This window comes from Thunnus maccoyii, chromosome 20, assembly GCF_910596095.1.
Source record: "Thunnus maccoyii chromosome 20, fThuMac1.1, whole genome shotgun sequence".
Taxonomy (NCBI): Eukaryota; Metazoa; Chordata; class Actinopteri; order Scombriformes; family Scombridae; genus Thunnus; species Thunnus maccoyii.
In genome coordinates this window covers 5,819,056-5,832,737 of record NC_056552.1, presented here as the reverse complement: position 1 = coordinate 5,832,737, position 13,682 = coordinate 5,819,056, and the positions used below count along the sequence as shown (strand labels likewise).

The following is a 13,682-nucleotide window of genomic DNA, read 5'->3' as shown; positions in this document are numbered from 1 at the left end:
GTATCAGTTACAATGTTTTTTTTAAAATTATTATTTCTTTGTATTATTACTTTTATTATTTTATCACTATATCTGCTCTATTTTAATATATTTTCTATCTTTTTATCTTGCTTCTACTGCCTTGTGATGCACTTTGTAACATATGTTTTGCAAAGTACATAGTAATAATAATAATAATAATAATAATGATAATAATAATAATAACTGGACTTTACCAACTGGGCAAACCAGGCACCTGCCCCCTATCTTTTGCTCTGTTGTTTATTTTTGTTTTTGTTTGTTATGATACGTCAAATGCGTCATGACGTCAGTGACGAACTCGTTGCCGTAGCAACCCACAGAGAGCGGAGACCCAAACATCCCCCGCTGAGTGCCACCATGGCCACTTCGCAAAAATCCACAAACTTTTCATCCCAATCTGATGAAAGATACTCGGAGGAGGAAGGAGGAAGCACAGTGACAATGTTTGAAGTGTTTGACGGGAGAATGAGAGAGGTTTGTGCTGAAGGCTTTTAACGGTAACCTGTAGTAACGGTTATCCTAACTAACGGTTATCCGACTGCCCACAAATGAAGCAAAAACTTAAAATAAGGCCCAAGAACATTTGCCAAAAATCATTAAATTAGGGTTACTGATCACCTCAACTGCTTATTTTTTATAAAAATATCATGCCAGTGCCCCTATTATATATATAAGACAATATATTACATTGAAATAGGTCAATATAGCACGTTTTTAATAGCAATATAAGTTAGTGCTTTGGTAGCTAACATGTCCCAAAACGGGTGTTTGGAGAAAAAAAGAGCAAAATAACTTTGTTTTAACGTTGTAATTGTAATAACTTTTGGGGGGTTTTTTCTGGCACACTTACAAAGAGACCTTCTGGTTCCTAATTTAGACTGAATAAAAAGTTTGTAAAAGGATAATGTAATTAGTTGTCATCAGTGGTGGAAAGTGACAAAGTACATTTACTCAAGTACGGTACTTAAGTACAATTTTGGGGTACTTATATTGTACTTGAGTATTTCCATTTGATGTTACTTTATACTTCCACTCCACTACATTTCAGAGGGAAATACTGTACTTTCTACTACATTTATTTGACAACTTTAGTTACTTTTCTGATTAAGATTTTACAAAAAATAATATATTTTAATATTGTAACTACTGTTTAAATTATATGCTCTTTTTAAAAAAAAATAAATTGTTATGCGCTTTGAGCTGCATTAGTGTGTGGAAGGCGCTATATAAATTATGTGTATTATCATTAATATTATCAATAAAATTGTGTGATTCTTATATAATATGAATGAGCTGACATGTAATTTGTTAGAAATAAAAACAAACAATATAATAAATATACTGTAATAATATAACACCCTAAAAGATGCCAGTCTGCATAATAAGTACCATTACTTTTGGTGCTTAAAGTACATTTTGCTGACGATAATAAATACTTTAACTTAACATTTTGAATTCAGGACTTTTGCTTGTAATGGAGTATTTTTAGACAACAGTATTTTGGCTTTTACTTAAGTAAAGGATCTGAATATTTCCACCATCTGAGTGATAATCTGGTAAGTGAACAGCAAATACTGAGTGTACATGAGGCTGGTGTACGGCACAGTTTGAGGGGTCAGATGACATTTTAGTCGAGTTTTTCAGATCCAAATTAGTAATTCTAGTTTGTTGTTCTTTAACCCACATATCATTGCTCTTATCATGCAAACAGTTTATGACAGTCACTCAGATCTAACACAGTTCATCGTCTTACTACACCATCCTCTGCCATCCTCATCATACAGTTCCTCCTCCTATTGTCCTTTATTACCTGAAATACAAGGCTGTCCTGGCCTGTGATTGGCTCCTGTGTTTATCGTGTACGTCTGTAATCTCACCAGAGTGCAGCAGGCTTTGTTTTATAGCATCTGGGGAACAATACGTTTCTAGGATATAAGCTTTTATAAACACTGAAGGCAGGCAGCTCTCACTCAGTGCTTGAATTGCACAAACGGGAGAGGGTGAGATGGAGAAAAACAGCGAGCAAAAGATTGGCCCATTGAAAGCAGAGGAAAAGACGGAGGAAGAAGCTGGGACTAGTTTATTTCACTATCTTATGGCACAGAGGAAGGATGTGGAAGAAGATGTGGTTTGTATAAAATAACAGACAAGAGGAGATAAAGTTATTGTACAGATGCATATTCATAGTTCTGTTTTGGAAAATGTTGATTGTTTTCCTAATTAATTCAGAGATCTTTTTTCCTGATAGATACTGGATTTAACTGATTGTTGTGGGTAATGCTGCAAAAAGTGGAAAACTAATGCAAAGTAACCTATTATTATGTGCTCAATGTGTGATCAAGCATGATTTAAGTGTCTCATTCCATGTTTGCATGAGGGCAGGTCTGTCATTTCTGCACACAATTCTGCTTTCATTGCAGGTTTTTCTAAGACTTTTTCCTCTTTGTTTCCACAGAAGATCGTGCTACAGCGGCTCATAGTGATTGCTCGGCTCCCCCGCGATCTCGCTGACAGGACAGAACTGGGAGGTCAGCCAGCAATTACCTTAGAGCCACGAATACTGAGAGCACAGCTCAGTGGTTGATAACAACATAACGCCACTTCACTGACAACATCTCCTCATTCTCATCAGTGACCTAATCACCTTATGCCAGTCCAATTTTCCGTTAGGGGGGAATGAAGGGTGATGGTGTTCTCTTGGACAAAAGCTGATATCTGGGAAACATCAATTCGTCACTGTTAAATTCGAACAATTTTCCAACACTTAAAATCACTAAAATGTGCTGCAGCTACTTTCTGCGAAAAAAGCTCTCTTGTTTGCCTTGTTTGGATGTTTTCATAAGTTTTACACTTCTGCATGTGAATTAGCCCGCAGTGTGTCCTTGAAAGAGCTTTTTTGTGGCTGCTGCTTAATGAAACAGAATAGAAAGCCCACAATAAAAGACCCAGGAGAGACTATGTGTACAACAGAGCCGAGCTCTCACGCTGACTGCAACTGCCTGCTTCCAACAAACACTATAGACTGTTCTGTTGCTTGTTTCCACACAGCTCATTATGAAAAACTCAACTTTCAGTTGAGCAAGCTGTACACGTGGGATTACATGACGGGCCTGCTGCTGATTTATCCGTCCTGTCTGCTTCATGTCATTGAAGTAAGTGTTACTGAAAACAAATATCCAGTCAGTCTATGGTGAAGGTTCATTAATATGTGAAGTCTTGTATTTACAGTTTTCTGTGTGTCTCTCTTCCAGTCTTCCAGGGAGGTTCTGGTTGCTGTGTTGAAAGACCTTAAAGATATGCAGCAACAGTCAGACGGGTAATGATGAAGAATAATATCATATATGCTATAGTGTTGTCATACAATCCACTTCATAGTACCGTTCATCGAAGTTTTCCTGTTGTCTCATGTAAATTCATCTCATAGAGCCAGTTTATCAAGCAAATATTCATCATGTGATGTTTGTTGCGTGTACTCTACTGGCATCAGTAAATATCAAAACAAGCTATGATGATGTGTGTCTACAGATTCGAAAGCTCTGGGTCCTAATCTGTAATGTCTTGAAATAACAGCCTGCACTCACAAGAAGAAGTGTTCAAATGCTTTCAGTATGAAGCAGACATCTTAAAAGTTTAATTATTGATGCTTGATTACTACTGAATATTTTCTGTGATTTTTCCCTGTGAACAGATCGATGTGACTATGGTTCAACAGAAGATCTTAACAAAGATAGAAACAGATTAATTAAACTATAAACAAAACTAACAATACTACTACAGTATGTACAACCGTCCAAACATTGTTAAACAGTGGTGGAAGAAGTACTGAGTTCCTTCAGGTAATGCAACAATGTGAAAATATTCACAAATTACAAATCAAAGTCCTTCATTCAAAATCTCACTTCAGTGAAAGTACACAAGTATTATCAGCAAAATGTACGTAAAGTATCAAAAGTAAAAGTACTTGTTCCGCAGAAAAAAGCCTGTCAGTGAAATATTATTATTACATAATGGATTAAACTACGGGCAACATCCAAAAAGATAAATCTGAGAGACAATTAATGACGTAGAAAATAAGAAAAAACTTAGTTCTGCTACACAAATTTGTATAAATATTTTGGACTTTTCTCTCGAAATAATTGGAGAGTTTAGCTTCTTTGAGCCTTGAACAGTTATATCAACCAAACCATCTGAGAAGTTTAGAGGGAGATTATTCTGTGGTGTAACTGCTAAAAACTCTGAAATGTAGCGATGGGCCCCAACTAGACTCTGATTTTTGTAAGAGGTCTCTCCAAGACAACCAAAAATGTTGTGAACAACTGGTTTTATCTTTAACAAAGCCTTGAATTTTATTAGGTTATCCAGTGTTTTGTATGTAAAATCTAAAATTTCCTTCTGAAATGTAGTGGAGTAGAAGTATAAAGTAGCATAAAATTAAAAGAGTAAACGTACTTAGTTACATTCCACTACTGTTGATAAATTTAACTGTTGTATATTTATCTGCTTGTTCATTAGTTTATTTATTCATTCGCTATTTTCTTCTTTAAAGTATTATATTTGTCCAGAGTTTGATTTTGCTTTGATGTGCTGTCCACTTACTGTATATATGTGTTTCTTGTGTTTTCTTAAATGTGTAACTACAGTATGTCCATAAACCTCCACGAGGAATCATTATAGAGCAAAGAAAGGTTCCTAACATTTGTTGATCTTATATTATACAGCATATGAACCCATACTTATTATTTTTACATTCCCTTTTAGTATTTTGCTGGAAGCTCCCAAGGTTGTGTTCATGGCACATAACCCTCAAAGCAGGCTGTTCCAGCAGTGGAGCTACAAGGTTTGCTTTTTATCTTTACTTTCGATCTTTGAAGTTTCATTAGTATGAGGCAAATACAGCCAGCTGACAAATTAAATATTTTAGTAAGGTGTTGTTCCACCACCAGCCTCCAGATCAGCTTCAGTGCTCCTTTTAAAGTCCGTGGAGCTCTACTGGATGGATAAACACAGTTCCTTCAAAAGATATTCCCTCTTTTTGGTGTTTAGTGTCTGACATTTTGGCCTGTAAATCTCCTATATGTGCTCAACCAATAGAAGGCCTTAACATATGATCCATATCATACTCATCAAGCCATTTCAGTCATTTCCCTTAATATGTCACCCGTCTGTGTGATTTCCTTGTCAGTTCTGTATGCATGACCATCATTTGACTGAGTGATTTATGTTTCTGATTGAAGGTGCTAAATGCAGATCAGGTGGCCGGGGACCTTGAGGCTAAGGGAGTTGAGGATGAGGAATCGAGCACAGAGACTCTGGTTTGCTGCGTCCTGTCAGCACTGCAGAAACTGAACGAACAGCTTGAAATATCTAAGGTGTGTTCACTTTTATGTAATTTATAAGAGTTTCTGTAAACAAATTCATACACAAATCTCACCTATTTGTTTTCCTGTTTTCACCACTATTAAATAATCCTGTCTGAATGTGCTCTAAGGCCCCTCCTGGATCCATGCTGGATGAGACTCCGGAGCTGATCGTCCCTCAGGAGGTTCTCCATCAGCTTTTGGCTCGAGAGGAGCTCCAGAGCCCACAACAGTACCTGCAGGCCTACAACTCACCCTTAAACATCAGCATGGACTTTGGTAAGAGGCACTCAGAGTACATTTCAGTTGAGTTAATAACATTATTGTGACATCATGATAATTGAGTCAATTTCTGTGATGAATCAGAGTGTTTATAAGAAAGAAGAAAAGGGAAAAAAGCTACACAAAGTCATATTTCACTATGTTGTATATTCTGATCTCAAGGACAAGTCATTCGAAGCAGCTGCCTCACCACAGTTTAACTTTTTGAACGAAATTAAAGGTAAGGACTCATCGTGCATGTTTCATCATTTAAAGGGTCAGTTCACTTCATGCAGATGCAGATTATTTCGGTTGTATGCGTCCAGGTTTTGAGAATATCTGTCTGAGATTTGAGTTTTCACACCAATACAATGCAGGTGAATAGAAATGTGTCTATGATGCTCACAGCTCTGAAAAATGACATTTAGGTGGTAATATCCTCAATAGACAAAACAAGATGAAAATGGTTGACAGGGACGTCTGTAGATAAGTTAGAGTAACAGAGAAATTGTTATTGGAAAGCAATGTTTCTGTTGAGTTTTTAAAAAACTGAGGGAAAACGTACGTATTCTAGTGAGGTGCTTGCAGACAGACATCAAAAAATGGGAACTCCGATGTGATACTATTTTCAGTTTTTCTCTGCATTATATTGGTTGCTCTTTTCTTTGCATGAAGCACAGCCTGTTTTGATCATGACTAAACAGGTTGTAAGGTTGATGTTTATCAGTAAACACACCATGGTTGCTTGTTGTCATAATGGTCTGCCTGCCAGGTGCTTTTCAGCGCTGACACTGTCAGCCACTCTACATTTTGATTTACCTTGCAATTCAAAAATGTAATTGAATGTTTTATGCCTCTGCAGAATGTGTTTGGCCTTCACTAAAGCACCTTGGATGTGACTGAAGGTTTCCTTGTAGTGAGAAATCACTGCAACCCAACCAGACAGTTTTATACCAACGTTTAATATATTGCAGCACTTTGGGTACTCTTCTTCTTTTTATTTGCTTTTTGGTCCCAAGATGCCTCTTTCTGAACACCATTTTTTACATTTATCATTCATAACAAAAACACAGAAAATCCAAGTAATATAAAAACATTTTAATAGTTTTGACATTCGGATGAGGATTTTTTTTTTTTTTTTTATCTTACACTGTGTTCCACTTGGTGACTGGGAGATAGCATGTCCAAGAAAAGGCATTTCCTCTTCACTTCAAACTTTAAAGAGTCCACAGCGTCACTACAGCTCGACACAAAGAACTTTTCAATCTAAAAAGATTCCTTGATCACTTATTTGTTCCCTTTTTATTTTGGCCCCCTTTACTTGGAACTCAAACTTGAGCAAAAACAAAAAAAGATGATTGAAGATGTATTTGCAATGGCTGCATGCACCACAGTGTAATCTACAGAGTGTACGGGTAAAAAACAAACCTGTATGCAGCATGTTTTTTCTTGCTTGCTGACAGGAAAGTCCATCTATGATTTCAGTTGAGAGTCAGAAAAGTTTTTAACCAGATTTTATTCCTCTGAAAGCGCAGGATTCTGGCCACAATCATCTTCTTTTCCATCATGTTAGCTGAAGATATTTTGGTCTGTGTTTTGAGTCAAATGTGCTTTTTCTTATTTGCTATAGATAAAAAGGGTGGAATGTACTGTATTAATGTAACACAGAAGGTGAAAAACAAGCAGTAAATCATGAGTTATTCAAATAAACTGTTGGCAGAATCGATGGGGAGTTTGACTGAAAAAGGTCAAGGGCAGCACTGAATTATTTTTCTCTTGCAAAGGTCGATCTATTCACTTATAAAAAATAAATACAAGCACATTTATATAGGACCAAAAATGAGACATATTTCATAGGCATGGTTAAAAAGCATGCTGCTGAGTTTCACACAGGACAATGTCGAATTAACCCCCCCTCCCGCCCCTCCTCCCACCCCCTGCAAATTGGTCATAACACACTTTTATTAAATATCCCTCCACCCTCTTTTACTTGAAACTATGTCCACAACACACACAAATCCGCCTGTATCACAACCTATGAGGTGAACATCGTCTATCACCGGTACATTCCACCTATTCATGTAAAAAAAAAAGGCCTTCGTATTTTAGTGCTCAAAGGGCATGCTTGCAAAAGCTGTAATACTGGAAACTGTCTCTGGAATCTCTCGCTGACTGTCTCTGCTCGACAGGATTATTGTCAATAAAGTTGTGTTTGAAGAATACTGTATGTATGTACAAGCCTTAATCTGAAACCCTTTAGTACAAAACGAAGAGCAGCACATTGTAACACAGAAATCCAGACAAAGACAGGACAGACCATTCACCTCAGCACAGCCAAACTGCAACAATAACTTCTTTTTTAAAAAATGTTTTGTGTTGTCAGCATGAACTTCTTTAAATATTTAAATTGTAAATACTGGTGATAGCATTTCATGCTGTATTGATTTCAACTCATCTGGAGGAACTGATTGAATTCAGTTGGTATGAATTGTGGCAGAGCTGAAATGGTTAGTTAAGTAATCAATCAAAGTAATTTTTCAACACAAAACGCCAAATATTTCCTTGTTTCAGCTCCTTTATTGTGAGGATTTTCTTTGTCCCATGTGATAGTAAACAGGATATCTTTTGGTTTTTGAGTCGCACAAATGACTTTGGTCTGTTTTCTGACATTTTACAGACCAACGACAATTAATCAGCAGATTAATCAATAATAAAAATATTTTTTTGCAGCCCTAAATTGTAGCAAATGTCTAATTTTTCTTTGATTCTGTAGTTTTTCTGCTGGTGAAGAAAGTTCTTGCATGCTCTAATTTTAAAATTACTTAATCTATCTTATATCTAACATGGGGACATATCTGTGTATGTCTTTTTTATTTTTTTACTCATGTTGTGGAACTGAGGAGATTCATTTTCTGCTGTCTAAAAGTCAAACTTTAAAGACAGTGATGCAGTTTCCTTGCAGAGTGTCTCTTAACCTCTTAAACCCTGTTGACCCTGTAATTGATCCCAACTGCAGGTTGTGTTAAAAAAGGATTGTGCGAACCCACAGAAAACTATTTTAAATTCTAAACAAGATCCCAACATTTTCAAAAATATGAAATATGCTAGGTTGAACTATGTGGAAATGTTAAAAAAAAAACAAATTATACACAAGAGTACTATTTGCAATATTTTTAAATGGTGTGGACAGTTTTTTCTAACTGTAAAGCTAAAATCAGGGTTCAAGAGGTTAATTCTGAAGTAAAGAACTCTGCAACACAAGCACTATCAGCAGTTTTTATTGAGAAAATCTATAAACTAGATTTAACCTGGAGTCAGTGCCATTAGAGCTGCTTTAACTGTGCGAAGTCTACTTGATGTTATTTCGTGTGAAACTGGAGATATTGTGCTAGAACCGGCAACATTATAATATTATATGTACACTATAATGTTATAATGTTCATCATCATTTATATTTTTCAATACAGTATTTGTATATATCTATATATCTATATATATATATTTAAATTTCTCCCCTGTCAGTATATACAGACCATGTATGTACAGAGGTTTCAATATTTACAAAAGTCCTGTGAATAATATCGCTCTTCAACAGAAAGAGGATGGTAGAGCAGCACAGTGACTTTGAGGCCATGTGTCGTGGATGCACTGATGTTCTCAGGACAAAAAAGAAAGTCTTACAAATCTGGATAGGTCACAACAAAACCCACCGCAAGGCAAATAACAAACGGCTGCCGTCATAAGCAAAGCTCGTCACTCCAGTTGAACTGATTTTCAAGTCTTACTTTTGATTTCTGAAAAGATTTTGATGCGACAGCAGGGAAAGTCTGGTCCCATGTTTGAATGCTCCCCCCGCCCCCCCTTCCCCTCAGATGAGATTCATGTGTAGCGGAAACAATCACAACCCTTTAGACCTAGTAAAAAGTATTCAGAAATATATCTGTATAAATACTCTCATCAAAATAAACACATATACACATATCTTTGCACTTGCCTCTGGTTCACCAATATAGACCAAAATACCAGCGTCATCAGACAGTGCTGCACTGTCAGAAAAAAAGGTGCACACGTTTTAGCCAGTAGCACCTTTTTTTTCTGGGAGTGCGTCAAGACTGTTTTCAGTTTTTTGTTATGATATGATAGGATGTTATAATACCTCAAGGCAGGAGGACAAAAACTTGTGCCTGTACGTTCTCACTCAGAGGTTTCCAACATTTCTCTCAGCTAAGGTCTTACCAGGGATGATTCTCAACATGCTTGTTCAAGGTTTTCCCATATGGAGCCTGGAGTGTGCCACCAGAGATATTCAACACTTTTATATTTACTTGTTCAATTACAATCATTAAAATAAGTGAAACATTATATAAATTTGCATTTAAATTATACAGTGTAAAACAATATAATTTGCCAATTAATAATAAAGTCTTATTTTAAGCTAATTTTAAAAAAGGCTTTTAAAGTTTACATTTTGTTATTCAATTTAATGTGTGTCTTCCTATCATATCCCATCTCACAATTCATTTATTTCTTCTGTTAAAGCAGGACTATGTAACTTTTGACATACCACTTTGATTAGTCGCACAATGAGTGGTTGATTAATCAATAAGTTGATTGAAAGATAATAAATCAGCAATCAACAAGGACAAAAGAACTGCAGCTTGGCACAAAGTAGTACAAATTGTCGGAGAAGAGTTGTTTCAATTAGACAATGACTGCTAAGAAATACTAAAAGGCTAAAAACATAGCTCAAATATTATCGGGACACGCACACAGAAGCCCTCCCTTGTTGACATTGTGGTGACAGTATGTATAGATCCTTGTCAGCTGGTGTCAACACGCCCACAGTGACGAGCGAGAAGTGGCGGAGTGATTTGTTTACTTCCGACGGCCGTTCTGTTGGCACACTCCAGCCTCCACACCCGCATATTCTTGTCATTCTGTGTCTTCAGCTCCTCACAAATCCTCACTTGACATGAAAAAATTAAAAATCCCATGCTACCTTGCTCGCTGCCAAAAATAATTATGTGTAATCACATGGAGTTTTTTTTAATTTTTCAACTTGCATTTACAAAATTAATTCCAACCCTTCCATTTTTGTACCTTTCATAAACTATGTCTCATATATTTTATACTGCAGCTCCCTGACAACATCACCTATATTCTATCTGGAGGAAACTGTATCTTTATAGCTCTCCTGTAGATACAAAATATGATCCGACTTGATTTATAATGTTACTCATATACTCTGAAAATGTACAGTATAAACAATAAATATTCAGTGATTGAAATCCTGATTGAATGTAAATATAGAGAAAAGTGTGATTGGGCGTTTAACCTCTTTGCAACCTGGTTGTTATTTCCTAAATGTCTAAAACATGCATTCCTGTTTATGCTCGACACCAACAGTGCAACATCACGTAGTACAATTACCAAAAACATCACACACTAGCAAAATACACACACGCACACGCGCACACACTTTCCAAAACGACATACTGGCACACTCACAGTGAACGCTCAGGTGGGATAGAAATTCGGGGGGGGGGGGGGGTTGTGGCCACCACATGCCAGAGCGAGGCATTTCAACGGGACGCCCCTGAGGAATGGAGGAGGAACTTGAGATGGGAGAGAGAGAGAGAGAAGAAGAAGAATCGGCAGGACAGATGTTGTTCTTCCTTGTTAAAATTCACTCATGAAAAGCAGCAGCGAAGAGCACTCATTCCTCCCAGTAGCCTCTTTCCAGTCTTGTGTGTGAAGTTAAAGGCAATATTGCAAGTGGATCAAATAAGGCAAAAAGAAACATAAAACATTAAATTAAAAAAAAAACCCAAACATTTCCTAAAAATCAAAATGATCCAGCCAACGTAAAATGTCAAATTCTGTGTCCGATCAAAAGTCTCCTGACAGCATTGTCACTAACGCCTCGTGATTGTGAGAATGGACATTTCTTTTTCTGTTATTTTATAGAAGAGCTTGTTTTTACAACTCTGGATCAAGTACAGGTGGTGAGGTGTGAAGGTGAGATCCAGAGCGGTCGTTGAGGCTGAAGCGACCCAGCTGGAGAGGTGAAAGGTCGACGAATGAGTCTAGGGGGGGGGGGGTTTGAGCGAGACGGTGCAGCAGTAGCGTTGAGTTTCATTTAATCAGCCCAGCAGGAGGAGGAGGAGGGGAGGGGAGGGGGGAGACTCAGTGACGTCATAGCACTGTGCTTTCAGACTCTTCCTCTGACTCCGCTCTGTTGTTGGTCGACTCGAGCAGCGCCACTGAGTTCCTGAAGGGGGAGATGTGGGGCAAGTCAAAAATACCGTCCAGTTCCATGTTAATGATGGGGATGTCCAAGTTGCAGAGGGAACCTGGCGGAGCACAAACACACACAGGATGAGCAGCAGAAAGGAGAAAAAAACCCCCACAATGTTAATTTGAATAGAAACAGATGTGTTGAGTGAAACAGATCATTCCAGATGTGGGTTCATCGATGCTGGATGATGTCACACACAGCATGTGGGTCATCAGAGGTCCAAACCAGAGTTACAGTATGAATAAATTAAAAAAATGCATGACAGGGTTGCATGATATGACTGCTACCTTATTATACTGGACAATAATAATAAATGCTACTCAATCTCAGTGTTTTGTACCAATTTAATACATTAAATGGCCAAAAGTATGTGGACACATGAGCATTGCAATCATATGTGATTGTTGTACATGTCATTCCAAAAACAGGGGTGTTAATCTTCTGCCAAAAAAACTGCCCCAGTCCAAAAGTACACAAAAGTATGCCCCCAATCTCTCAGATCTTAATGTCAGAGCCATCACTTGTGTGGCACATGACCCTGTGTGCTTCATCAATTCATTTTTCAATCTAGATACAGGACAATTAGATGGAGAAGTTGTGTCCCATCTGCTACAGTGGTTTTAAATTCCATTGCCCGCTATTCACAACATCACATCTGTCTATGTTTTGGAGGTACATGTACTCTAATGCACTGTGGAAACAATTCCCCCATGAGGACAATGATAAAATATATCTATATCTATGTGGATAGGGGTATCCACATTTTTTTGGCCATGTAGTGTACTGTATGTGGATTATTAATTTGTTAATTACCAGTACAAACGTAGGACATTTCTGTTTTAATGTAGTAATGTCAAGCCAATTTTGAAAGCACAATGTTAAAATTTTATGCAAAAATGTTGCATAAAATTTTCAAGTTTCACTTGAGGAAATACTGTGTTCAATGATGGAATGAAAAAAGCAACAATAAAATATTGAAATATTGCAGCCAAAATATATGATATAATATATAATATGTCAAACTTAATGCTTAATACATTTGAATTTAAGTAATTCATCCTCAGTGGTTGCAGACACCCGGATATGGTGTCATGTTTAGTAATAAATCAGGACTGTAATAATCAAGCACTGCTTTTTAGACAGTTGCATCTGCAGAAGTTACACTCCGGGTCAAAATTTACCAAATTTGGGTCAATATAGCACCAACATAGTGGCTTACATAGAAAGCCACTCAAGACGAGGTGTTGTTTTGACCTAGTTTTAGTGGTATTTTTTTATTTTATTGTCGGGTTGTTTACCCAAACTAAACCTTGTTATATTCTACTGTTTTTAAATTTACAGTACATGTCACTGTTTGTCAATGATTGTTAATGACTTGAGTATCTTTTAAATGTCATATTCACATCATTTTATAGGAGAAACAATAAATTTGTGACAGTTTTCAGCTAAAACTTGAGCTTTTTGTGTGTAAAACTGGGTCAAAATAACCGATGTTCTAGGTAAAGTTAACCTAATATTGCATTGGTGCTATATATACTGTATATATACCCAAACTGGGTAAAATTTTGACCCAGTGATTTTTAGTTTGTACAGTGTAATGACAGGGTAACTCCACTGATGGAAACTACAGTGTACATGTGGTGGTGCAGCGAGTATCACTATTAGCATCTATGTTGGCTAAAATAATAGACGGTATTGGATATTTGCAGAAATGTCAATATCGTGCACCCATAATGCTTAAACCT

At 37.0% G+C, this 13,682-nt stretch overlaps 2 protein-coding genes across 11 annotated transcripts in view; one reads left to right on the top strand and one right to left on the bottom strand.

Annotated features, from left to right (window-relative positions):
* Positions 1 to 309: 309 nt before the first annotated feature.
* Positions 310 to 13,682, top strand: part of LOC121886756 (testis-expressed protein 47) — a 68,055-nt gene continuing 54,682 nt past the window's right edge. For 4 of the 5 annotated variants that reach the window (XR_006092838.1, XR_006092836.1, XR_006092839.1 and 1 more), the window contains exons 1-8: positions 310 to 495; positions 2,477 to 2,549; positions 3,070 to 3,173; positions 3,273 to 3,337; positions 4,780 to 4,858; positions 5,256 to 5,390; positions 5,510 to 5,657; positions 5,823 to 5,880. Coding sequence is in view for 1 of the 5 variants with exons in the window: in XM_042397001.1 (XP_042252935.1) it covers positions 379 to 495; positions 2,477 to 2,549; positions 3,070 to 3,173; positions 3,273 to 3,337; positions 4,780 to 4,858; positions 5,256 to 5,390; positions 5,510 to 5,657; positions 5,823 to 5,860 (759 nt within the window). In the remaining 4 variants the exon portion in view is untranslated. Of the gene's footprint in view, positions 496 to 2,476; positions 2,550 to 3,069; positions 3,174 to 3,272; positions 3,338 to 4,779; positions 4,859 to 5,255; positions 5,391 to 5,509; positions 5,658 to 5,822; positions 5,881 to 6,501; positions 6,625 to 13,682 lie in introns of those variants that run through there. The other variant, XM_042397001.1, reaches the window with a different exon arrangement.
* Positions 10,078 to 13,682, bottom strand: part of LOC121886755 (rho GTPase-activating protein 44-like) — a 105,701-nt gene continuing 102,096 nt past the window's right edge. The window contains exon 21 of one of the 6 annotated variants that reach the window (XM_042397000.1): positions 10,078 to 11,992. In XM_042397000.1, the coding sequence (XP_042252934.1) occupies positions 11,835 to 11,992 (158 nt within the window). In that variant the 3' untranslated portion in view covers positions 10,078 to 11,834. The remainder of the gene's footprint in view (positions 11,993 to 13,682) is intronic. The other 5 variants (XM_042396995.1, XM_042396997.1, XM_042396994.1 and 2 more) reach the window with 5 other exon arrangements.